Source organism: Ornithorhynchus anatinus, chromosome 3 (genome assembly GCF_004115215.2).
Source record: "Ornithorhynchus anatinus isolate Pmale09 chromosome 3, mOrnAna1.pri.v4, whole genome shotgun sequence".
NCBI classification, from domain to species: Eukaryota; Metazoa; Chordata; class Mammalia; order Monotremata; family Ornithorhynchidae; genus Ornithorhynchus; species Ornithorhynchus anatinus.
In genome coordinates, this window is record NC_041730.1 from 6,280,493 (window position 1) to 6,305,615 (window position 25,123).

Here is a 25,123-nt window from a genome sequence, read left to right on the forward strand (position 1 = left end):
ATTGTAAAACGCCAGAGCTGGGTCACATTCCTCTCTTGAACAATATCTCCCACAAGTCGGCGGATCCAAACCTAATTTATTTACTGCTGCTGCTGCTGCTGCTGCTGCTGCTGCTGCTGCTGCTGCTGCTGTAACTGCATTTAACCTAGCTGGTCCGGGCACATCATGGAGAAGGCTCTGGAAGCTCAGTGGCTTTTACGCAGACAGGCAGTTGATCGTATCTATTGAGTGCTTACTGAACTAAGCAATTGAGAGAGGACACCGTAACGATAAACAAACACATTCCCTGCCCACAACGAGCTTACAGTCTAGAGGAGGGAACAGACATTTATAAACATCAATAAGGGACAGATATATAAGTGCTGTGGGGCTGGGATGAATAAGGAAAGCAATCAGGGAGGCGCAGAAGGGAGTGGGAGATGAGGAAAAGTGGGACCTAGTCTGGGAAGGCCTCTTGGAGGAGATGGGCCTTCAATCAGGCTTTGAAGTGGGGAAAAGTGACGGTCTGTCGGACATGAGGAAGGAGGGTGATCCAGGCCAGAGGCAGGATATGGGCGAGAGGTCGACGGCGAGAGAGACGAGATGGAAATACAGGGAGGAGGTTGGCATTAGAGGGGTGGTGTGTGCGGGCCGGGTTGTAGCAGGAGAATAGCGAGGGGGCGGCAAGTGGGAGTGTCTAGTAATGCTTGCGCCACCTCGACCCCTCTTCCCCTCTGCTGGACCCTCTGGGCTAGGACTGCGCCAGTGACTGAGGTTGAACAAGAGAGGGACAAAAAGGAAAACAAAAATAAATTAATCCCCAAATGCCGACCTGGACCAGAGGGTTAATCCAGCCGTGAACCGAAAATTGTCCCAGAGGAGAGAGCGTAGCCGAACAGGATCTGCAAATCAAATGCAAAGTATTCGCAGACCAACACCGGGATCGCTTAACTCTTCCGGAGATCTGGATATGGCCCCGGGGAGATTCTTGGAGAACCCCGTTCTTGAGAGAGAAACACCATTTCTGGAGGCTGTGGTGTATGTTAACAAAAAGAGCTAACCAGACAGCTTATCCATATAATCGATCTATCAATCAATCAATCCATGGCGTTGATTGTGCACTCACCGAATACCAAGTGTTTGGGGGAGAACAGAATTAGCAGACACGTCCCCTGCCCATAACGAGCTTATTTATAAACACCCATCTAGGTGTATTGCTAAGGCTGAGTTCTTTATCGACCTAGGTGCTTGGATCATGCTAGAGAGGGATTTGATTTGATTTGATCCATGCTGGAGAGGGATTTCCTCTGAGGGCCTTTATCTAGAGTTTTTCGGCTCCCTCGGTATCCAGACAATGGGACCGCTAGCTCGAGCTCTTCCACCAACATCCTTTGCCTTCTTAACAGGTACCATCATTATTATTATTATCATCCCAACTGCTACAATCTAGAGCCCCTTCCTCGGCGAGGAGTTGAACCGATCAGAAAATTGGCAAGTCGGAACGATGGAAGGGTATAATTCTATTTGTTTATATTGATGCTTTCGATGCCTGTTTACTTGTTTTGCTGTCTGACTCCCCCCTCCTAGACTGCGAGCCTGTTGCTGGGCAGGGATCGTCAGTGTTTGTAGCTGAATTGTACTTTCCGAGCGCTCAGGACGGTGCCCTGCACAGAGAAAGCGCTCAATAAATACGATTGAGTGAATGAATGAATGAATGAATGAATGAATGAATGAATGTTCACCCAGTTTGTGGGAATAACACCTCCATGGCTCTCACTACAGTGCTGTGCCTATAGTAAGTGCTCAATCAGTACCATTGATTGATTGGCTGATTGGTCCCTGACCTCTTCAGCGTGTATCATCTATCAGTCAATCAATCGATGGCATTTACTGAATGCTTACTGTGTGCAGAACTCTGTACTAAGCGCTTGGGAGAGTACAATAGAACAATTAAGCAGACACATTCCCTGCCCACGGTGAGCTTAAATAAATAAATGATGGATACGGACAAAAGTGCTGTGGGGCGAAGGGAGGGGGGATTAAAGGATAAGGGCGATGCAGAAGGGAGTGAGAGCAGAAGAAATGAGGGCTTAGTCAGGGAAGGACTACCGCTTAGGCACCTTTTCTTCTGTGAACCATTTTAGGGTCGATCTGGCCCTCCAGAATGTAAAATCTCTGAGGGCAGGGATAGTATCTCCCGGCTCTATTATATTCTCCCAAGCTTTTAGTTCAGCACTCTGTACATGGGAGAGATGTGAGCTCCTTAGAATAATAAGTGTGGTATTCGTTGAGCGCTTACTCTGTGCCAGACACTGTACTAAGCCCCGGGGTGGGTACAAGCAAATTGGGTTGGACAGAGTCCCTGTCCCACATGGGGCTCACAGTCTCAATCCCCATTTGACAGATGAGGGAACTGAGGTCCAGAGAAGTAAAGTGACTTGCCCAAGGTCACAGAACAGACTAGTGGCGGAGGCGGGATTAGAACCCATGACCATCTGACACTAGGTCCCTGCTCTGTCCATTCCGCCACACTGATTCTCATGCTTCTCTTCGCCTGCTCCTTGGGTCCACCAACTCTGTCGTATTGCACTCGCCCAAGAGCTTAGTCCAGTGTTCTGCACCCAGTAAACGCTCAATAAGTACCATTGATCGACTGATTGACACCCTCCCCGCCATTAGAAATGTATTTATTTCTATTAATATCTGTCTCCCCCTCTAGACACTAAGCTCGTGTGGGCAGAGAACGTGTCTGTTTATCGTCCTATTGTACTCTTCCAACCGCTTAGTACGGTGCTCTGCGCACAGTAAGCGTTCAATAAATACGACTGAACGAAGGAATGAATAGAAAGTCATATTTGAGGTTTAAACCACCAATTCAGAAGTTCTTCCTTCCATCTAGCCTAAATCCCCCTAGACCGTCAGCTCGTTGTGGGCAGGGAATGTGTCTTCCAACTCTGCTGTAAAGGCCTCTTCCAAGTGCTTAGCCCAGTGCTGTGCACGCCGTAGGCGCTCAGTAAATATTGATCGATCGACCGATAGCTGCCGTCTCCTCCTGATCTGTCCACAACAGAGCTGAAGCCGATTACCATTATTGGCCAAACTGACCTCTGGTACTCCTGAAGACTCCTTCCGTTGTTTGGACAGGCCCCTCCGATGCCTTTCATTCATTCATTCATTCATTCATTCATTCATTCATTCATTCATTCATTCCATCCTATTTATTGAGCGCTTACTGTGGGCAGAACACTGTACTCGGCGCTTGGGAGAGTACACAATATAACAGACACATTCTCTGCCCCCATCGAGCTTACGGTCTAGACGGGGAGACAGACGCTGATAGAAATAAATTACAGATAAGGACGTAAGTGCCTCTCATTTCTCCCCCTAAGTCCCAGGTTCTAATCCTGTTAGTCACCTCCACTGACCCTCTTTGAGTATTTTTTTTAATCGTATTTGTTAAGCATTTACTCTGTGCCAGGCACTGTACTAATTCCCCGGGGGACACAGTCCGTGTCCCACATGGGGCTCACAGTCTTCATCCCCATTTTACAGACGAGGGATGAGCAGCGAGTGAGGGCCACGCTACTGCCAACCCACGAACCCAGGCACGGTTTCAGCAGTCTGGCCTCGCAGATAGAGCCCGGGCCCGGGAATCAGAAGGACCTGGGTTCTAATCCTGGCTCCGCCACTTGTCTGCTGGGTGACGTCGGGCAAGTCACTTCGCTTCTCTGTGCCCCAGTCACCTCATCTGTAAAATGGGGATTAAAGATGGCGAGCTCCATGTGGGACAAGGACCGTGTCCACCTTGATTTGCTCCTATCTACCCCGGTGCTTAGTACAGCACCTGGAATACAGTAAGCGCTTAACGAAAGACCACAACTGTTGTAATTATAATTACAGTCAATCTGGAGTTCAGTACAGTACAGTACGGAGTTGCCCTTCAGTTCGAAGACGACGCTGACAACGGCGAGGCTGCCTCCAGGAGCATAGCTTTTTTTCTTAATGGCGTTTGTTAAGCGCTTACTGTGTGCCAAGTATTGTACTAAGCGCCAGGGGAGATACGGGATCACCAGGTGGGACGCAGTCCTTGTCCCACATGGGGTTCGTACTCTTACTCCACATTTTACGGACGAGGTAACCCGAGGCAGAGAAAAGTAAAGTGACTTGCTCGAGGTCACACGGCAGACTCGTGGCAGAGCCAGAATTAGAACTCGGGTCTTCCGACTCCCAAGCCCGTGCTCTTCCCACTAAGCCGCGCTTCTCGTACCACTGCTTATAACTACAAGGGCATTTCTTACGCCTTTACTGTACGACCGTGCACCGTTCTAAGCCCTCGGGTAGATAAACTTAGTCAGGTTGGACAAAGTTCCTGCGCTAATCGATCAAGATAGCTCAGTGGAAAGAGCCCGGGTTTGGGAGTCGGGGGTCATGGGTTCGAATCCCGGCTCTGCCACTCGTCAGCTGTGTGACGGTGGGCAAGTCACCTCGCTTCTCTGGGCCTCAGTGACCTCATCTGCATAAGGGGGATGAAGACTGTGAGTCTCACGTGGGACAACCCGATGACCCTGTATCTACCCCAGCGCTTAGAACAGTGCTCCACATATAGTAAGCGCTTAACAAATACCAACATTATTATCATTATTAATTAGTGGTATTTATCGAGCACTTATTGTGTGCAGAGTCCTGAACGAAGCACTTGGGAAATTAGAGTACAGCGGAGTTGATGGACGTGTTCCCTGCCCACAAAGAGCTTACAGTCTAGAGGGAGAGACGGACGTCAGTATAAGTACATAAATGACAGATATTCATTCATTCACTCAAGAGTACTCATTGAGCGCTTACTATGTGCAGAGTACTGGACTAAGCGCTTGGAATGGACAAATCGGAAACAGATAGAGACAGTCTCTGGCCCCTTGACGGGCTCACGGTCTAATCGGGGAGACGGGCGGACGAGAACGACGGCAATAAATAGAGTCGAGGGGAAGAACGTCTCATAAAAACAAGGGCGACTAAATAGAATCAGGGTGATGTACATCTCATTAAACAAAATAAATAGGGTGATAAAGATATATACAGTTGAGCGGACGAGCACAGTGCTGGGGCGGGGGGGGGGGGACGGGAGAGGGGGAGGAGAGGGAAAGGGGGGAGAAGAGGGTTTAGCTGCGGAGAGGTGAAGGGGGAGGGTAGAGGGAGCAGAGGGAAAAAGGGGGGAGCTCAGTCTGGGAAGGCCTCTAGGAGGAGGTGAGCTTTAAGTAGGGATTCGAAGAGGGGAAGAGAATCGGTATGGCGGAGGAGAGGAGGGAGGGCGTCCCGGGACCGCGGGAGGACGCGGCCCGGGGGTCGACGGCGGGACGGGCGAGACCGGGGGACGGCGAGGAGGCGGGCGGCGGAGGAGCGGAGCGTGCGGGGTGGGCGGTGGGAAGAGAGAAGGGAGGAGAGGTGGGAAGGGGCGAGGCGATGGACAGCGTCGAAGGCTAGAGTGAGGAGTTTTTGGACCTAAGTGCTGAGGGGATGAGGGTGTGGTGAATATCAAGTACCCAAAGGGGACAGATCCAAGGGCAGAGACGATGCAGAAGGGAGAGGGAGTTGGGGGGAAAAGGAATTAATCGGGGAAGGTCTCAGGGGACTCACAATCTAAGTAGGAGAGTTTGTCTCGCATACGTGTATACTTTTTTTAAAATGGTATTTATTAATAATAATAATAATAATGTTGGTATTTGTTAAGCGCTTACTATGTGCAGAGCACTGTTCTAAGCGCTGGGGGAGACACAGGGGAATCAGGTTGTCCCACGTGGGGCTCACAGTCTTCATCCCCATTTTACAGATGAGGTAACTGAGGCCCAGAGAAGTGAAGTGACTCGCCCACAGTCACACAGCTGACAAGTGGCAGAGCTGGGATTCGAACTCATGAGCCCTGACTCCAAAGCCCGTGCTCTTTCCACTGCGCCACGCTGCTTCTCTTTATTAAGCCCTTACTATGTGCCAGGCCCTGAACTAAGCACAGGGCAGATGCACGATAATCAGATTGGACACAGTCCCTGTCCCATACAGGGCTCACAGTCTTAATCCTCATTTTACGGACGAGGTAACTGAGCTCCAGAGAAGTGAAGTGACTTGTCCAGGGTGACACCGCAGACCCGAAGCAGAGGCAGAATTAGAACTTGGATCCTTCTGACTCCCGGGCCCCGGCGCTATCCCCTAGGCCATACCGCTTCTCTCTTGGTACACGACGCTAGAGCCGGATCCCTTCTCTGGCCCTTTGCCATTCAGGTGAGTGTGCACCAGCGACTGAGAGGGGAAAGATGTGTCTCTCCACCAGATGGACGTGCTCTTGCATCAGCGGGCATGGTGCGGGCTCAGTTGTTCGGTGGTGGTATTCGTTAAGCGCTTACTATGTGCCCGGCACTGTTCTGAGCGCCGGAGTAGATAGAAGGTAATCCGGTCAGACACAGTGCCTGTCCCACATGGGTTCACGGCCCAAGTAGGAGGAAGCATGGTATTGAATCTTCGTTTTACAGACGAGGTAACTGAGGCAAAGAGAATAATGATAACGAGTATACGTTAAGCACTTCGAATGTGCCGAGCACTGTACTAAGCACTGGGGTAGATGCAAGGCAACCAGGTTCCATCTGGGGTTCACGGTCTAAGCAGGGAGAACAGGGATTGAGTCCCCACTTTGCAAATGAGGTAACCGAGGCACAGAGAAGTGAAACGACTGGCCCGAGGTCACGCGGTAGGAGAGTGGCAGAGCCGGGATTAGAACCCAGGTCCTCTGGCTCCCGGACTCTTTCCGTTAGGCCACGTCGCCCCTCCTATAAAAAGACCCGGGTCATTTTATCTAGAAAGTCGCTCCGGTCCAACGATATCATCTAGACGGTTGAAGATTAATGAGTAGATTGCCTTAAATGGTTATTTGGATCAGTAGGAGTGGAAGAGAGTAAGAAGGAACTATCTAGATTCCCTAGCCAAGACGTGTATATAGTCACCCTGAACTAACTAGGAATTTTTAGAGCCATCAAATCATCTGGCAGAGAGTCTAGCTCTCTCCAGATAGTGATGCGGATTCAATGGCCGTAGGCCAATTCCGCTCCAGAGTCCATCGAGCATTGCCGGTGAACTAGCTAGACCCCCCCCGCCCCCCCCCCCGCCCCCCCCCCCGCCCCGCCCCCAGAATGGACATCTCCATCCAGAATGACCACGGGGTCTGGATTGATCTCTCTAGAGAGGCTTCTAGTCCATCTCCCCCTCTCTATAATTAAGCTTGATTTGGGTCAAATTACCGAGTGATCTCTCTAGAGCCCGTCTACCTAAAGCTGCCGACCGTATCGCGCTCCTTCAGCTAGGGATGGAGGTTCCTCGGTCCCCAGCCAACTTCCCTGCAGAGCCATTCGCTGAAGGCTCCCCTCTCCAGAGAGCTTTCTAGAATGAGCTCTCCAGACAGCTCCCTAGAGAGAGTCCCTCTCTGTTCGACCTCCAGAGAGAAGCCCGCAGCTAGGTCACCGAAGACCTCAGATCGCCACCAACCTTCATCTCCCTCCGGGGGGGGGGCCGGGGAGAGGAGGGAGGGACGGGTGTGTGTGTGGGGGGGGGGGTCCATTGAAATCTTCTGAATCCAGAATATCCTTAGAAGGCTTGTTTCTGAGCTCGCACCCGTTTTGGATAGCGGAGGGGGGACGCGGGGGGGAGAAGGGAGGCAGGAGAATTCACCCCACAGCCCCTCTAAAACCACTCGAGTCCGGGGGAAGGGGCCGCACAGCCTGTTCTTGCTATAAAAAGGCCTTTTTCGGAAAAAAAATCATAAAGAAAGAACTCAGCCAATCCCTCCCTGATGCCATCACCTCTTCTTGGTGATTTTTCGGGGAAGGAGTGGGTGGGTTGCCATGGTAACGGATGCGAGCTCGTCTCCGTAAAGAAGGGACCTTGATATTTTTTTCCCTCTCTTTCTCTCTCTTGATTTTCTTTTTTTTTTTTTTTATTCTGGGCCATAGATATTTTTTTAGATATGAAATAAAAAACTCCTCCCCTCCCCTCACCGCCCCAAATATGGAGACATGTAAAACCTCCCTCTCTCCTCCTCGCTCCACCCCTCGAGGATTCAAGATCATCTGCCTCCCCTCCCCACTGCCCGCCCGGGGAGTGGTTTTCTAGAAGTTTGAGGGAAGGTGACTGGGATGGAAGGGGGATGAGAGGAGCTCAGGGGGGAACCTAGATGGGGCCCACCAGAGATGGGGAGGGATGGAGCCCGGGAGAGAAGCATCGGATGTCTGGGGGACGTGATGCCACAGGCCCAGTCATGCTCTGCCACTCAAACCCCCTGACATACACACACTCGCACATAGACGCCCCTCCGCTGCCTGCCTCTTGCATTCTTTTCCCAGGCCCAGGGATTAGAGTGTTCTCGTGTGTGCGTGTGCACACATGTGTACGTGCACGGATGCGAACGTGCTTGACACTCAGACACCTATTAGGTGTGACTTTGTATTCCTTCCCTCTCCTCTCTCCCATTCCACCTTTCGCGCCCCCTCCCCTCCCCTTCTCCCCCACCCCCCACCCCCGAGCCCTCCCCAGACCCCTTCCCCTGGGCTACTGGATCCCTCAGCCTACGGATGTCCCCCCTCCCCATCCCCTGGTCGCACATCGCCCAGTCTGAATGGTCTCCAGCCCCCAGTCTCGGCCCAGAGAGCCAGGGTGACTCAGTCAGGGCCAGGATGACTCACCGTGCCAGTATTTTTAGCTGAGGCCAGGAGCTCTCTAGCGGTGCCAGCCGCCTCCCCCCGTTTCCCCCTCCCTGCTTGCTATTTCAGAGCCGTCACTGACGATATAAATAGCTCCTCTCCCACGGCCAGAAGCCGCTGCCAAGTTATTTTTGGCTCCGAGAGGTTAAAAATAGCCGCAAGGAGGTGGGAGGCGGGGGGCTAAGAGCTGGTTTGGGGATGGGGGGAGTTTGGGGGACAGAGGACCTCAATTTGGATCGGGGCTATTAAGTCTCCAGTCGTTTCCTTCCAGACCCAGATTTCCTCCTGGAACCTCTCATCCGCAACTCCGGCTCCTTCGATCCCCCTCGTTTCCCAGGACCCCAGCGTCTGGGTCTTGAACCCCCAACTCTCCCTATCCCGCACCCCCCCCACCCAGATCTCAGGGTCCAGATTCAGAGCCTTGTTCTCCCCCCACCTTCCCGGCCTCTCCCCGCTGACCCTCCCGAGAGCTCTCCAAACCTCACTGAGCTGCATGGAGTTAAGATGCAGCCATCTCTGGGGAGGATCGGGTCAGGGGGTAGCTGTCAGTGTGGCAGGGGAGAAGGGGGGCAAAATTCAGCCCCAGGCGCTGGAATGTATTTATTTCTATCATCCATTCATCCCGTCGCATTCATTGAGCTCGTACTGCGCGCAGAGCATTGTACCGCGCTCTTGGACGAGTCCAACGCAACAAAAAACAGTGACATTCCCTGCCCCCAGCAAGCTTACGGTCTTGGGGGGGAAGGGGGGAGAACATCAATATAAACAGATAAAATGACAGATATGGACACGAATGCTATAGGACTCGGAGGGGAGAAGAGTGGTGTAGTGGATAGAGCACGGGCCTGGGAGTCAGAAGGTTAGGGGTTCTAATCCTGACTCCGCCACTGGTCTGCTCTGTGACCTCAGGCAAGGCACTTTTACTTCTCTGGGCCTCAGTTCCCTCATCTGTAAAACGCTGATGATGGTATTTGTTAAGCGCTTACTATGTGCCACTGAGCCACACTTACTCTGTGCCAGGTAGTGTACTAAGCGCTGGGGTGGGTACAAGCGAATTGGGTTGGACACCGTCCCCGTCCCACATGGGGTTCACAGTCTCAATCTCCGTGGCTTAGTGGAAAGAGCCCGGGTTTGGGAGTCAGAGGTGGGTTCTAATCCCGGCTCCACCACTTGTCTGCTGTGTGACCTTGGGCAAGCTACTTATCTTCTCTGTGCCTCAGCTACCTCATCTGCTGAGGTAATCATCATCTCTAACCACTGATGAGGGTTCAGACTGTGAGCCCCATGTGGGACAACCTGATTGCTTCGTATCTACCCCAGCGCTTAGAAGAGGGCTTGGCACGGAGTAAGCGCTTAACAAATGCCATCGTTATTCATATTATCATGATTATTAATAAACGCTTACCAAATACCGTTATTATTATTAGGATTGACTGCCTGCCTGAAGGTGGTGGGGCCTCCGAGCGCTTAGTACAGTGCTCTGCACACAGTTAGCGCTCCATAAATACGATCGAATGAATGAAGGCTGTTCAGCACCCGAGCTGGAGGACAGCGACGTGGGAATGCGGCTCCGAGGAACGGGCCCCGCCTCCAGCTGAGAGCCACGGCGCATGCGTGCCAGCCCGGCCCCCGCCGGCCGGAGAGCCACGGCGCATGCGTGCCAGCCCGGCCCCCCCCCCCCCTCCCGCCGGCCGGAGAGCCACGGCGCATGCGTGCCAGTCGGGTCCGCCGGCCAGGGAGCCACGGCGCATGCGTGCCAGCCCGGCCCACCTGCCAGCCCGGGCCTCGCCTCCCCGCGGAGGCTCCATCTTTCTTATCCCTTCAAACTGGAGGGAAAAAGGGAGGAGGCTCGAAGAGGCAGCTTGGGAGACAGAGAGACATCCAGAAAGGCAGAGACGGAGGGGAGGCCCAGAAAGATAATAATTATAATACTAATGATGGCCTTGGTTAAGCGCTTACTATGTGCCCTGCACTGTTCTAAGCCCTGGGGGGGCGGGGGGATACAAGGTCATCAGGTTGTCCCCCGTGGGGCTCCCAGTCTTCATCCCCATTTTAATAATAATAACAATGTTGGTATTTGTTAAGCGCTTCCTATGTGCAGAGCACTGTTCTAAGCGCTGGGGGGACACAAGGCGATCAGGTTGTCCCACATGGGGCTCACAGTTTTAATCCCCATTTCACAGACGAGGTAACTGAGGCACAGAGAAGTGAAGTGACTTGCCCAAAGTCACCCAGCCGACAAGCGGCGGAGCTGGGATTGGAGCCCACGACCTCTGACTCCCCAGCCCGGGCTCTTTCCACTGAGCCACGCTGCTTCTCTAGAAGCACAGATAGAGAGACACAGACGCAGAAATGGGGCCGGGGGTCGGGGGACGGAGTGCAGAGATAGAGAGATACCACGAGAGACCAAAGCAGCCAGTTGGACCGAGTTCAGAGTCTGGGATCCAGATCTACGGTCGGAGACACGGAAACCCAGACCCAAGAAAACGTAGACGAAGAACACCGGCAGAGACGCAGGAATTCATTCATTCATTCCGTAGTATTTATTGAGCGCTTACTAAGTGCAGACCACTGTACTAAGCGCTTGGAATGGACAATTCGGCAACAGATAGAGGCAATCCCTGCCCAGTGACGGGCTAAGCGGCGGGGCTTAGTGGATAGAGCACGGGCCTGGGAGTCAGAAGGACTTGGGTTCTAATCCCAGATCCGCCTTATGTATCCTGTGAGACCTTGGGCAATGAATAAAGGAATAACGACAATATAACAATATAATGAATAATTAGTCACTATACTGCTCTGGGCCTCAGTTACCGCATCTGTAAAATGAGGGTTAAGACAGGGACTGAATCCAACCTGATTACCTTGTTTCTCCTCCAGTGCGTAGAACAGTGCTTGGAACATAGTAAGCGCTAAACAAGTACCAATATTATTATTATTATTATTATTATTAATCGCCAAATTATACTTTCCAAGCGCTCAGTACAGTGCAGCGTGACACAGTGGCAAGAGCCCGGGCTTGGGAGGCAGAGGATGTGGGTTCTAATCCCGGCTCTGCCACTTCTCTGCTGTGTGACCTTGGGCAGGTCGCTTCACTTTTCTGTGCCTCGGTGACCTCATCTGTAAAATGGGGATGAAGACTGTGAAGCCCACGTGGGACGACCTAATTACGTATCTTCTCTAGCACTTGGAACAGTGCCCGGCACATAGTAAGCGCTTTACAAGTAAAATCATCATCATGATTATTATTAGGGCTCTGCACACAGTAAGCGCTCAATAGATTCGATTGAATGAATGAAAAATAGAGGCAGACTCACAGGTAACAAGACACGGAGCCACCCAGGGCGAGGACCCAGAGAGAGAAGCCAAGATAAAGACACCTACGATACTCACCTGACTCCCCGCAGCCCCACAGCACTTTTGTCCATATCCGCAATTTATTCATATTGATGTCTGGCTTTCTCTGTGAACTGTAAGTGGTTAGGCCAGGGAACGGGTCTGTTCTAGTGTTGTAGTGTGCGCTCCCAAGCGCTTAGTGCAGTGTTCTGCCCACAGTAAGTCCCCAGTAAATGATCGATCGATCGATTGATTTACAGACATAGTAGAAACCCAGAACACAAGCAAGCACGGTTGCAAGGATCCGGACACAAAGGCCCAAACGAAGAAATAAACAGACTCGGAGCCAGAGACACAGCGTGGGAAGCAGCGTGGCCTAGTAGAGCCAGGGCCCGGGACTCGGGAAGGAGCTGGGTTCTCATCCCGGCTCCGCCACTTGTCTGCTGTGCGACCTTGGGCAAGTCACTTCACTTTTCCGTGCCTCAGTTACCTCATCTGCAAATTAGGGATTAAGTCCGTGAGCCCCATGTGGGACCGGGACTGTGTCCAACCAGATTACCCCGTATCTAGTGCTTAGAACGGCGCTTGACACATAGTAAGCGCTGAAGAAATATCATCCTTATTAGCAGTAGAAGTATTATACGGACACATAAACCCAGATCCCTGGACACAGAAACGGAAGATACAGAGACAAAGCAGAGATGATGAGAGCTAGTGGAACCAGAGACACAGCGAAGACACAGAGGCAGAGTGGACCCACAGAGACATACTGGAGATGGCCGTATTATTATTATTCTTCATATCAACGTCCTCATTCATATTAGTGTCTTTACTCATATTAATGTGTTTGATTTCATATTAACGTCTGTCCCCGCCTCGAGACTGTAAACTCATTAGGGGCAGGGAATGTGTCTACGCATTCCCTTAGTACAGCGCTCTGCACATAGTAAGCACTCAATAAATAAGATCGATCGACTGGAAGTCGTGGAACGTAGCGGGGACCTAGAGACACGGTGGAGACACAGAGGCGTGGCTGAAGCAGTGACCCAGACAAGAGACAGAGTAAAGACAAATCCTCAGAGACGGACACCAAAACCAGGAAGAGGGACGGACACTGACTGACCCAGAAGCATCGCCAAGTTGACCCGGTTACGCAGGCTCAAGCGGAAACAAGGAGGCACAGAGGTGGAGGTCTGAGGTTGTAAGCACCTTCGTTCGATCATTAATTCATTCGATCGCATTTATTGTGTCATTTTACCGTCTGTTTCCACGGTCCCGGTGCAGCGCTCTGCACACAGTGTCTGTCTCCTCCGCTCTGGGCTGTAAACTCGTTGTGGTCAGGGAGTGTGTCTGTTTATTGTCGTCTTGGACTCTCCCAAGCACTGAGTACGGTGCTCTGCACACGGTAAGCGCTCGATAAATAGGATGGAAGGAAGGAAGGGAGGGAGGAAGGAAGGGAGGAAGGGAGGAAGGGAGGGAGGAAGGGAGGAAGGGAGGAAGGGAGGAAGGAAGGAAGGAAGGAAGGAAGGAAGGAAGGAAGGAAGGAAGGAAGGAAGGAAGGAAGGAAGGAAGGAAGGAAGGAAGGAAGGGAGGGAGGGAGGGAGGGAGGGAGGGAGGGAGGGATCAGAGACGCTGACCCATCAGCGCTCTGCACTCCCCGGGCGTAAGTCCCGCCTCAAGGTCCTTCATCCTCTGGACTGTAAGATCGTTGTAGGCAGGGAACGTGCCTGTTTATTGTTCTGGGGTATCCTCCCAAGCGCTTGGTACAGTGCTCGGCCTAGAGTAAGCGTTCAATAAATCTGATTGACTGACAGTGCTCTGCACACGGTGGGCTCGGTCACCGATGAGGAATCAGAGACACCAACACAGAGACGGTGGCCATCAGTTGGGCCCTAAATACCACTCCCCTGTTAGGGGGAGGGAGAGAGGGGGCTACGCGGGGGATTTCTGGAGTCACCGGAAGGCCCCCAGAGAGTCCTTCCAGAAGGAATCCAGACTCCTAGTTCCATAGGAATCATTTCAGAGAGTCCGCCCCCCACTCCCCCTCCGGCCTTCACTTCCTCAGAGCATCCTTCCCCTCTCCCCTAGGTGGGGACCGACTTTCTACCCCACCCCATTCCAGTTCCCCCGTCTCTGTTCTGTTTTTCTAAATAGTTATTTGTTAAGCGCTTACTAGGTGGGCAGACACTGTTCTAAACCCTCAGTAGATACAAGGTCCTCAGGTTGGACACAGTCCCTGTCCCCCACATGGGGCTCACAGCCTTAATCCCCATTTTTGACAGATGAGGTAACTGAGGCCCAGAGAAGTGAAGTGACTCGGCCAAGGTCACCCAGCAGACAGGTGGCGGAGACAGGATGAGAACTCGGGTCCTTCTGACTCCCAGGCCGGGGCTCTGTTGTCTCGGCCGCGCTGCTCCGTCTGCCTCTCCCCTGGCGGCGGCTAGTTCCAAACCTCCTGACCCTCCCCCCGACTCACCCCTTCCTCTAGCTAAGGCTTCCTGCGGGCAGGGACTATGTCTAGCATCTCTCTTGCAGAGTACTCTCCTAAGCGCTCGGTATAACGCCCTGCACGCAGTGAGCACTCGATAACGGGACCCGGACCGTGTCCGACCTGAATAGCTTGCGTCCGCCCCCAGCACTTAGTACAGCGCCCGATACTGAGTGCTTAACAGACGCCGTCAAAGATATGATCCATCCATCCATTCATTCGTATTTACTGAGCGCTTACTACGTGCAGAGCACTATACCGAGCGCTTGGAATGGACAATTCGGCAACAGATAGAGACCATCCCCGCCCGATGACGGGCTCGCAGTCTAAACGGGGGGGGGGGGGGGGGGGCGGGGCGGGCCGGACAGCAAAGCAAAACAGAAGGAAACAAAAACAAGACAACGTCATCCAGATAAATAGAATCGAGGGGATGTGCACCTCATTAACAAAATAAAATATTTCGATGGATAATAATATTGGACTGACAAAAGGCCAAATTCCTGGTCCAGTCAGGCCCGGTCCCCCGAATCAGAGCTCCGACTGTGGCCCCGGGCCCCCCGGGATGGGAACGGCGATCCCAGGATCACCAGATAATAATTAGGGTATCGGTTAAGCGTTTACTATGTGCCAAGCACTGTCCTAAGGGCTTAAACCAAGGAAGTCGTCTCCCACCTTCGGCCTTCTACTTGGCCCTGAGAGAGTCAGACTCCACTGGCCGAGCCCTTCCGTGCCCGGAGCCTGGAATTCTGTTTTCCGGCTTCGCCCGATCCACCGGGAGAAGAGAGGTTCCAACCTCTATCCCGGCCGGGGCCTGCAGTCTGCCCGCATTTCCCCCAGCAAAGGAGAGAGGATGGGTCAAAACGACGGGCCGAGGCAGAGAGGTGAAGCGGGAGACGGGTACACTCAGTCGATCGTATTTATCGAGCGTTCACTGCGCGCAGAGCACCGTACCAGGCCCTCGGGTAGACGACGATGGAACGATAAAAGAGACACGTTCCCCGCCCGAAACGAGCCTGTGGTCCAGAGGGGAGGACAGACGATAAGAGAAAGAAAGAAAGGACAGGCCTAAGTGCTGTGGGGCTGGGACGGCGGGATGGATTAAGGGAGGAAGTCGGGGCGACGCAGAAGGGAGAGAGAAGAGGAAAGGAGGGCTCGGTCGGGGAAGGCCTCTTGGAGGAGAGAGAGAGAGACAGGGAGAGGACCAGGGAGAGGAGCAGAGTCAGGGCGAGGGGTAGACGCCTAAAGAATCGGGAAGAGAGATGAAGCGGTGACGTTCCCCGAGCGCTTCGCCGTGTGCGGAGGGCTGTACTGAGCCCTCGGGAGAGTCCAATACAACGGGATTAGTAGACGCGACCCCCTATCGATGCCCGTCTACTTATTTTGTTTCGTCGTCTGTCTCCCACCCCCCCCCCCCCCCACCTTCTAGACCGTCAGCCCCTTTGCTGGGTAGGGATCGTCTCTCTCCGTTGCCCGACTGTACTTTCCAAGCGCCCGGTCCGGTGCTCGGCACACCGTAAGCGCTCGGTCAGTCCGATCGAAAGGGTGAACGAACGATCCCTACCCGCGAGACTGGAAACTCGTCGAGGGCAGGGAATGTCTGTTTACTGTTGTGTGGTCCCCTCCCAAGCCCTCAGTGCAGCGCTGTGCACACAGCGGGCGCTCGGCAAGTCCGACCGAAAGAATGGACGCACGAACGAATGGACGGACGAGGAGCTTACAGTCTAGAAGCGTCGCAGGGGCGCTAACGGCGAGTCGATCTCAAAGAGAAGCGGAGCCCGGGCTCGGGAGCCCGAGGTCACGGGTTCGAATCCCCGCCCCGCCGCCGGTCAGCCGGCCCACTTCGGGCCAGTCACTTCGCTCCTCTGGGCCTCAGTCACCCTCCTCTGTAAAATGGGGGTGAAGACCGGGAGCCCCACGGGGGACCACCTGATGACCTCGTACCCACCCCAGCGCTCGGGACAGTGCTCACAGAGGAGGCGTCTCACGAACGCCATCGTCACTCTTCTGAAGAGGCAGGTGGCGGGGGGGGGGGGGGGGAAAGGGAAGGAGGACAGGGAGGAGAGAGGAGATGTGGCGACGGCGACTCCGCTTCCCGGGGCTCGGTCCAGCGCTCCGCACAGAGTAAGCGCTCGACGGAAACGAATGAATGGAGGGGAAGAGGGAGCGGGGAGCGGCGGGGCGCTGGGCGGAGAGGCGGGAGCCCCCTCCTCCCCCCGGCAGCCCCGCCCGGGGAAAGGAAAGCCTGGAGCCGAGGCCCAAGAGCCCGCCCCCTCCTCCCAGCCCGGAGGATTCCTCGCCTTATACGGAGCTGGGATTCCCCCGGCCCGCCCCCCGCCCCCGGCCCCGGCTGGAGCCCGCTGGGAAGGAGCCAGCTGGCCCGGGACCCTTCGACCGGGGGGGGGGGGGGGGGACGACGACGACGAGACCCGGGGCCCCCGACCCCTCACCGCACCGCGCCCCGGCTCCCAGCCTCAGTCTCCCCCCCGGGCTCCGACCCCCCCACCCCCCTTCCGACGAAGGCGGGGGAAGGGATGGAAGCCGGTCCGCTTCAGGACGCCGAGGTCTGGGGAGGCCGAGCCCGCCCCCGCCCCCCTCGGCGACCCCCGGTCCGGGGCAGAAACCGGGAGAGACCCTTCCCCTCCCTCCCTGCGGGAGGAATTCAGTCGAGGCCGAATGGGTCTGGGGGCGAGGGAGAGGCCCGCGAAGGGGGGACCCCCCCCCCCCCGGCCCCTCTCCCCTGCGTCCCGCCGGGCCCCGCGGAAGCCCCCCCGGGACCGGCTCGGCCCCCCGCCCGTCTCCCGGGAGCCTCTCGTCGCGGCTCGGCTGGCTCGGCCCCCTCCCACCCGGGCCTCTCTCCTCTCCCTCCCCTCCCCTCCCCCAGGCGGGCCCCCCCCCTCCTTCTACGTCATGCCGATGACGTCGGAAGCCGGAGATGGAAGAGCGGCCCCCCCCCTCCCCCCGCCCCCCCAGCCGGCGGCTCCCCGTGCGGAGCGCTTGGCCCAGCCCCCCGGCCCCGAAGCGAAGCCCCCCACGCCCGAGCGGGGCTATATAAGGCGGAGCGAGGCCGGCGACGGGGCCAGAGCAGCCGAGCGCAGCCGGAGACGGAGAGAGAGAGAGAAAGAGAGAGAGAGAGAGAGAGAGAGAGAGAGAGAGAGAGACAGGAGAAGGGGGAGCCCGAGGAGGAGGAGGAGGAGGAGGAGGAGGAGGAGGAGGAGAGAGCGGGGAGCCAGGGGTCCGGGCCGCCCGGGCCGGGAGCTCCGTCGCCAGCCATGTACCGCTCCACCAAGGGCGCCTCCAAGGCGCGAAGGGACCAGATCAACGCCGAGATCCGAAGCCTCAAGGAGCTGCTCCCGCTGGCCGAAGCCGACAAGGTGCGCCTCTCCTACCTGCACATCATGTCTCTCGCCTGCATCTACACCCGCAAGGCCGTCTTCTTCGCCGGAGGTGAGCGCCCGCGACCCGAGGGATGGGGAGCGCGGAGCATCCCCTCTCCCTTCCTCGGCTCCCCGAGCTCCTTCCGGAGGGGATCCCCCGGCCGCCGGAGGGCGGGGGCGCCCCCCGAGCGCTTGTAAAGCGGGGGACCCCCCACCCCCCCGGCTTCTGGAGAGCGGAGCCGCTCCCCGAGCCCTTTTAAGGCGGGGGGACCCCTCCGGCTTCTGGAGAGCGGAGAGAGTCCCCGAGCCCCTTCGAGCGGGGACCCCTCCGACCGCCGGAGAGCGGAGCCGCTCCCCGAGCCCTTTTAAAGCGGGGACCCCTCCGACCGCCGGAGAGGGAGATGCTCTCGAGCCCCTTTGAGCGGGGACCTCCCCCGCCCCGGCTTCTGGAGAGCGGGGATGCTCCCCCGAGCTCTTTTAAAGCGGGGGATCCCCGGCTTCTGGAGAGCGGCGATGCTCCCCGAGCCCTTTTAAAGCCTTGACCCCCGACTTCTGGAGAGCGGAGATGCTCTCGAGCCCCTTTGAGCGGGGACCTCCCCCCCCGGCTTCTGGAGAGCGGCTTCTGAGAGCAGGGATGCTCTCCGAGCCCCTTCAAAGCGGGGGGACCCCCCCCCCCACACACCCCCTCCCGGCTTCTGGAGAGCAGAGGCCAGAGCCGGGCCGAGGCCGGGCAGACCGGGGGAGCGGGCCGGGCCGTCCGCGGTGCTGAACCCGCTGTCCGCCCGCCGCCCGCGACGGCTCCCGCCGGAGAGGGAAGGGGGGGAGGCGGACAAGCGGGGGGGGGGGGGGGAGGGAGGGGGGGCTCCGGGGCTGAGCCGGACGCCGGTTCCCCGCAGGAGCCCCCCGGGCCGGGCCCCCGGGCCTGCTGTCGGCGCAGGAGCTGGAGGACATGGTGGCCGCGCTGCCCGGCTTCCTGCTCGTCTTCACGGCCGAGGGGAAGCTGCTCTACCTCTCGGACGGCGTCGGCGACCACCTGGGCCACTCCATGGTGAGCGGGGGGCCGGACCCCCCCCCCCGTCCGCGACCCCGTCCGCGGCCGGAGACCGCCCCCGCCCCCCCCCGGCTCCTCCCTGACGGCCCCCTCCCCGCAGGTGGACCTGGTCGCCCAGGGAGACAGCATCTACGACATCATCGACCCCGCCGACCACCTCGCCGTGCGCCAGCAGCTGGCCGCGCCCTCCGCCCCCGACACCGGTAAGGCGGTCGCCTCTCCTCCTCCTCCCCTCCTCCCTCCCTCCCCCTTCCCTCCTCCGGCCCGCCCGGCTCGTCCGCCGTCTTCCCTCCCCCCCCCGTCGCTTCTCCCCCGCCCGGCCCGCTCCGGCCCGCCCGTCGTCGTCCCGCCCCTGACCCTCCCGTGCGCCGTGTCCCCTCGCCAGACCGGCTGTTCCGCTGCCGCTTCAACACCTCCAAGTCGCTGAGACGCCAGAGCGCCGGCAACAAACTCGTGCTGATCCGCGGCCGCTTCCACTCGCCCCCGCCGGGGCCCTACTGGGCGGGCAACCCGGTCTTCACCGCCTTCTGCGCGCCCCTGGAGCCCCGAGCGCGGCCCGGCCCGGGCCCCGGCCCCGGCCCCGGCCCCGCCTCGCTCTTTCTGGCCGCCTTCCGGACCCGCCACGCCAAGGACCTGTCCCTGCTCGACGTCTCCGAGAGGTGAGCCTCGGGCCCCGTCCCGCCCCCGGGGGGCGCGAGGAGGGGCCGGGGGGCGAGGGGGTCGCCCGGGTTCCGGGGGCCTGACCCGCCTCCCCCGCCTCCGCAGCGTCCTCTTCCACCTGGGCTTCGAGCGCGGCGAGCTGGTCCGCGGGTCGTGGTACGGACTGCTCCACCCGGAGGACCTGGCCCTCGCTTCGGCTCAGCACCTCCGCCTGCGTGAGTGTCTCCCGCACCTCGGGGGGTCGGGGGTCAAGGGGTCCCGGGGGGGTCGGGAGGTCTTTTCCCCCGGTCCCGTCGAGCGCCTACTCCGTGCCGAGCGCCGTCCCGGGCGCCGGGGTCGACGCCGGAGCCGTCGCGCGCCGCCCGCCCGACCGCTCGGGGACGGCGTGCGCCGCACGGCGGGGGCTCGGCGGGGAGGAGGTTCCGCCCCCCGACTTACAGCTGAGGGGGGACCGAGGCCCGGAGAAGCGGGGCGACCCGCCCGAGGTCCCGTCGGCGGGAAGGCGGCGGGCGGAGCCGGGAGGGCGGACGCTCCCGGCTCCCGGGCTCCTTTCTCACCGGGCGACGCCGCTTCTCCGTCCGTCGGTCGGCCGACCCGCCGGCCCGTCGTATTTCTCGAGGGCCCCGAGCGCGCGGAGCGCTGCGGTGACGACGGTGGCGTCCGTCGAGCGCACCCTCCGTGCCGGGCGCCGTCCTGAGCGCCGGGGGGAGACGCGGGGTTATCGGGTCTATCCCGGGTGGGGCTCCGAGCCCCGAGTCGTCCCGTTTCGCGGCCGAGGTCGACCGAGGCCCAGAGGAGCGAAGCGATTCGCTCCGGGGCCGACGGCCGACCGGGGGGGGGGGAGGGGGCGGGGTCGGAATTGGAACCCACGACTCCCGACTCCCGAGCCGGGGAGTTTCCGGGCCGGGGGGGGACTCGCCGGGGGCTACCGGTCAGGGGTTGCCGCGGCCCGGGCTCAGCCCTCTCCGGCGGTCTCTTCCTCCCAGTGGCCGAAGGCGGGGACGTGCGGGCGGAGATGGTGGCGCGGTGGCAGGTGAAATCCGGGAGCTGGCTGTGGGTCTATTCCCTGCTGCATCCCGACGGCGCCGAGGGCCCCATCGTGGCCCACAACTATCCCATCAGGTGAGCGGGGGGCGGCCGGCCGCGGCGGGGGAACGGCCGCGGGGCCCGGGAAGGGCCGCGGTCGTCCCTTCGACAGTGACGACGACGACGACGGGGTCGGTTAAGGGCTCACCGCGTGCCGGGCGAGCGCCCGCCGCGCGCGGAGCGCCGTCCCGAGCGTCCGGGAGAGTTCCCCGGGCCGACGCGTCCCCCGCCCGCGACGGGCCGACGGTCTAGAGCGGACGGACGTGAATAGGGAGGGAGGGAGGGCTGACGGATCCGGATCCGGGCGGCGCGGGGCTGGGCGCGGGGGACGGGCGCGGGGAGTAAGTCAGGGCGACGCAGGAGGGAGGGGGCGGAGAGGGGGGGGGGGGGGGCCTCGGTCGGGGAAGGCCTCTCGGAGGAGATGGGCCTCCGATGACTTGGCTTCTCCGTGCCTCGGTTCCCTCACCTGGAAGATCGGCGTTGGGGCCGTGAGCCCCGCGGGGGACGACCCGATCGTGATACTTGACGACGACGGATTTGTCGAGTGCCTACCACGCGCCAAGCGCCGTTCTAAGCGCTAGAGGGGATACGGCGTAATCGGGTCGTCCCGCCGTCTCCGTCCCCCTTTTCCAGATGAGGTGACTGAGGCCCGGAGAAGTGAAGGGCCTGGCCCGAAGTCACACAGCTGACCGAGCGACCGAGCCGGGATTAGGACCCGTGACCCCTGACTCCCTAGCGCGGGCTCTGGCCGCCGAGCCGGGCCGCCTCTTCGGTTCATTGAATAGTATTTGTCGAGCGCTTACTACTAAGCGCTTGGACCGTACGATTCCGCAACAGATAGAGACGCTCCCCGGCCGGTGACGGGTCAGGAGGAGCTTGCGCTCACCCCGGGGCTTAGAACCGGTGCTGGGCGCTGACGGATACCGCCGCCGTCGTCATCGTCCTAACAAGACGTCGGAGCGCTTTTGCGCGCGCGCGCGCGCGGGGGCGAGGGTCGCCGTCCGCCCGTCCGGACGGGGGTCCCGACGTGCCGCCTCTTGTCTCCCCAGCGACTCGGAAGCCTGGGGCCTCCGCCAGCAGCTGAGCTCCGAGGACGCTCACTTGGCCTTCGTCCTGGAGTCGGCCGCGGCGCCCGCCTTCTCGGCCCCGCTGCCGTCGCCCGAGCGGCCCGCCGACCCCGACCCCGTCTTCGCCGCCTTCGGGGGTCCCGGGAGCTCCGACGTCCCCGGCCCCCCGCCCCCCGGGGAGCCCCTCCCGCAGCCGCCCAAAGAGCTGGGCTTCGACTACTTGGGGTTCGCCCCCCCGGGGGACCCGGGCAAGGACTTCGCTTGCACCCCGCCCTACACCCCGCACCGGCCGGGCTGCGCCTTCCTCTTCGGCCTCCAGGACCCCTTCCGGGGGACCCCCGCCGCGCCCCCGGACCGGCCGCCCCCCGGCCCGGCCCCTTTCCCGGCCCCGCCGACCCCCGGCGGCCCCTTCTCCGGACAGCCGGCCGGCCCCGTGGGCCAGTTGGTCGGCGACCCCGCCGCCGGAGCCTTCCGGGCCCGGCCGGCCCCCTCCTTCCAAGCCCCGCTGACCGGACCCTTCCCGGAGCCGCCGCCGCCGCCGTGTCCGCCCGGCCCCGGGGGGATCTTCCCGGACCGGTTGAGCCCGAGCCCGGGCAAGGCCCGCCGCCCGGCCGACGGCTGCGGTTTTCTCTACGAGAAGTTGCCCCCGAGCCCGGACAGCCCCGGCAACGGAGACTGCACCCTCCTGGCCCTGGCCCGGCTGCGGGGGCCGCTGTCGGTGGACGTGCCCCTGCTGCCCGAGGGGCTGCTGACCCCGGAGGCCTCCCCGGTCAAGCAGAGCCTGTTCCGCTACTCGGACAAGGAGCGGAGAGAGATCGACAGGCTCGTCCGCCAGATCAGCCAGCTGGCCCGGGGCGCGGACGGCCCGCCGCCCGCCGCGGAGACCGGGGCGGCGCCCGGGGGGGCCGGGCCCGAGCCCCCGGCCCGCGGCCTCCCGCTCCCGGGGGCCGGCCCGTCGGGACCCCCGCTGGACCTCAAGGCCTGGAAAAGCCAGGAGCTGGCCTTCTTGGCTCCTCCCGAAGACCTGCTGCTGCTGCTGCTGGAGGAGGAAAAGTCCGTGGAGGAGGCCTTCGGGGACTTCCCCGCCCCGCCCCCGCCGCCGGGGGGCTGGGGGCCGGGGAGCCTGGAGGCCGCGGACCCGGGGGGGGTCCCCTCGCCCTGCACCGACCTGTCCCCGGAAGACCACAGCTTCCTGGAGGACCTGGCCGCCTACGAAACCGCCTTTGAGACAGGTGTCTCAGCGTTCCCCTACGATGGGTTTAGTGATGAGTTGTATCAACTCCAGAGCCGCGTTCAAGACAGCTTCCATGAAGGTGAGCGCCGGGGGCCGGGAACCTGGATTCTGGCGGGGGGGGGGACGGGGGGGACGGGACCCCCGGGCTCGGGCGGCCTCCTTCCTTCACTCGGTCGTATTTACCGAGCGCCGACCGCGTGCAGAGCGCCGGGCGAAGCGCTCGAGAGAGGACCGTGGAACGATAAACCGACACGTTCCCGGCGGCGGGTGGGGCTCGGGAGGGGGAGGGTAACCCGCCTCCCCGTCCGGAGCCCCGCCCGCCCCCCCCCCCCCCCGGGCCCGCCCGCCGCCCCGCGCTCGCCTGTCGCCTTGACCCGCCGACTCTGATCGTGTCTCTCCTTCTCTGTCTCTCTCTCCCCAGATGGAAGTGGAGGGGAACCAACGTTTTGAATAAGTCTGTGACTTAACGTCGTCAAGTATGGCATATTGTCATCATGGCGTGGAGCCGTTCTCCACCTCCCCGTGGATTCTGGGGGCGTCCCAGGGACGGGAGGGAGGGAGGGGGACATCCGTTCCCCCCACCCGACCCCCACCCTCGCCCCCGGAAGGGAAGAGAGGGAGGCGGGAGGAGGGTGGGAAACATTTTTAAAGCGAGAGACTCGACCGATCTGTTTCCATCTCAATCTGTATTCACTCGTAGTGAGTTTCCTTGGATGGGATTCCTATCTAAGCACCGGGGGCGGGGGGGGGGGGCGGGAGACGGGGGGGGGGAGCGAGCGACGGCTCTCCGTCCCACCTCCCCGGGGCCGCCGGGGCCCGGCCCGGGTCCCTCCCCCTCCGGGCCCGGCCTCGGCTCGGGAGAGACAGAGCCCCGGCAGCCTAGCGCCCCGTGGGAAGTTGCCGTTCCACGGGGCGACCGACACTCACGTAGAATCGTCTACACTCCAGTAACGGGATTTCAATTCCTACGAACTCTGCCGCCTCAGAGTTTCCTGTGACTTGGGTGTCCCGCGCCTGGGGCGGGGGGCGTCGAGTCACTCTATGTTTCTTTCCGATGAAGGAAGATGTCACGCCGTGTGTGTGTGTGTTTCGGGGCGGGGGGGGGGGGGGGGGGGGGGGAGCCGGCCACCCGGAGCCCGCGGGACCTCCGCCGTCAATCTCGGGCCGCCGTGGTGACTTTGTATCCAACTTTATAATAAAGTCCGGTTTACCTTTTCTATCCCTGGCTGGCGCCCATCTGAGAGAGTCCCGGCTCTGCCCCTCGTCTGCCGGGTGACCTCGGGCAGGGCGCTTCGCTTCTCCGGGCCTCGGTTCCCCCGGCCGTAAAACGGGGATTAAAACCGTGAGCCCGACGTGGGACGGAGACTGGGTCCGATCCTACTATCTCGTATCTACCCCGGCCCTTAAGGTAGAAGAGTAGATGCTTAACGAAGACCGTAACTATGACTTATTGAGTGCTGACCTCGGAAGGGGCACCGTACTAGACACCCGGGAGAGGACAATAAACGGACCGGGGTCGGTCTCCCCACCCGCGACAACCGCTCGGGACCCAGCCCCCGCTGTCCGGGGGCGGGCGGGGTTGGTGGAAAGGCCCCGGTCCGGGAGTCTCGGGGGAACTAGCCCCGACCTGAGTTCTGGACACCGGAGACCCAGACCGGATCTTTTTCCCTCCGCTCCTCCGCTGGGAAAATCCGGAGCAGCAGCGTGGCCTGACGGAGAGAGCTCGGGCCCGGGAGCCGGGGGGATCCGGCTTCTGATCCTGCCTGCCGCTCGGCCTTGGCTGAGTCGCTTCCCCTCCCCGGGCCTCCGTTTCCTCACCTGTAAAATGGGGATTCGACCCCCGTTCTCACCTCCCCTTGAGGACCGTGAGAGGGCGTGTGCCCGACCCGATTACGCCGTACTCACCCCTAATGTTTAAAACAGGGCTCGGCGCTTAGCGGGCACCTGCAAACACAGCTATTCTTACGAAAATTTCAGCCCGCTGACTCCGGCCCAGCGATCCGGGCCAACAGACTGCTATCGGGTGGCGGGAGGAGGGCGAGGGGGGGACGACGGTGCTTTGAGAGGCAGGGACCTGAGTAAGTCGGGGTGTTAGCCAGATGCGATCCCACCCCCC

General features: G+C 59.8%; 1 protein-coding gene across 1 annotated transcript; it reads left to right on the plus strand.

The window, feature by feature from the left end:
* Window positions 1–17,804: 17,804 nt before the first annotated feature.
* On the plus strand, window positions 17,805–23,534 carry NPAS4 (neuronal PAS domain protein 4). Its single transcript, XM_029060138.1, has 8 exons — window positions 17,805–17,979; window positions 18,806–18,957; window positions 19,061–19,163; window positions 19,346–19,619; window positions 19,726–19,835; window positions 20,607–20,742; window positions 21,756–23,086; window positions 23,429–23,534. Exons 1-8 carry the CDS (start codon window positions 17,805–17,807, stop codon window positions 23,455–23,457), a joined length of 2,310 nt encoding a protein of 769 aa, XP_028915971.1. The 3' UTR covers window positions 23,458–23,534.
* The last annotated feature ends 1,589 nt before the right edge of the window (window positions 23,535–25,123 follow it).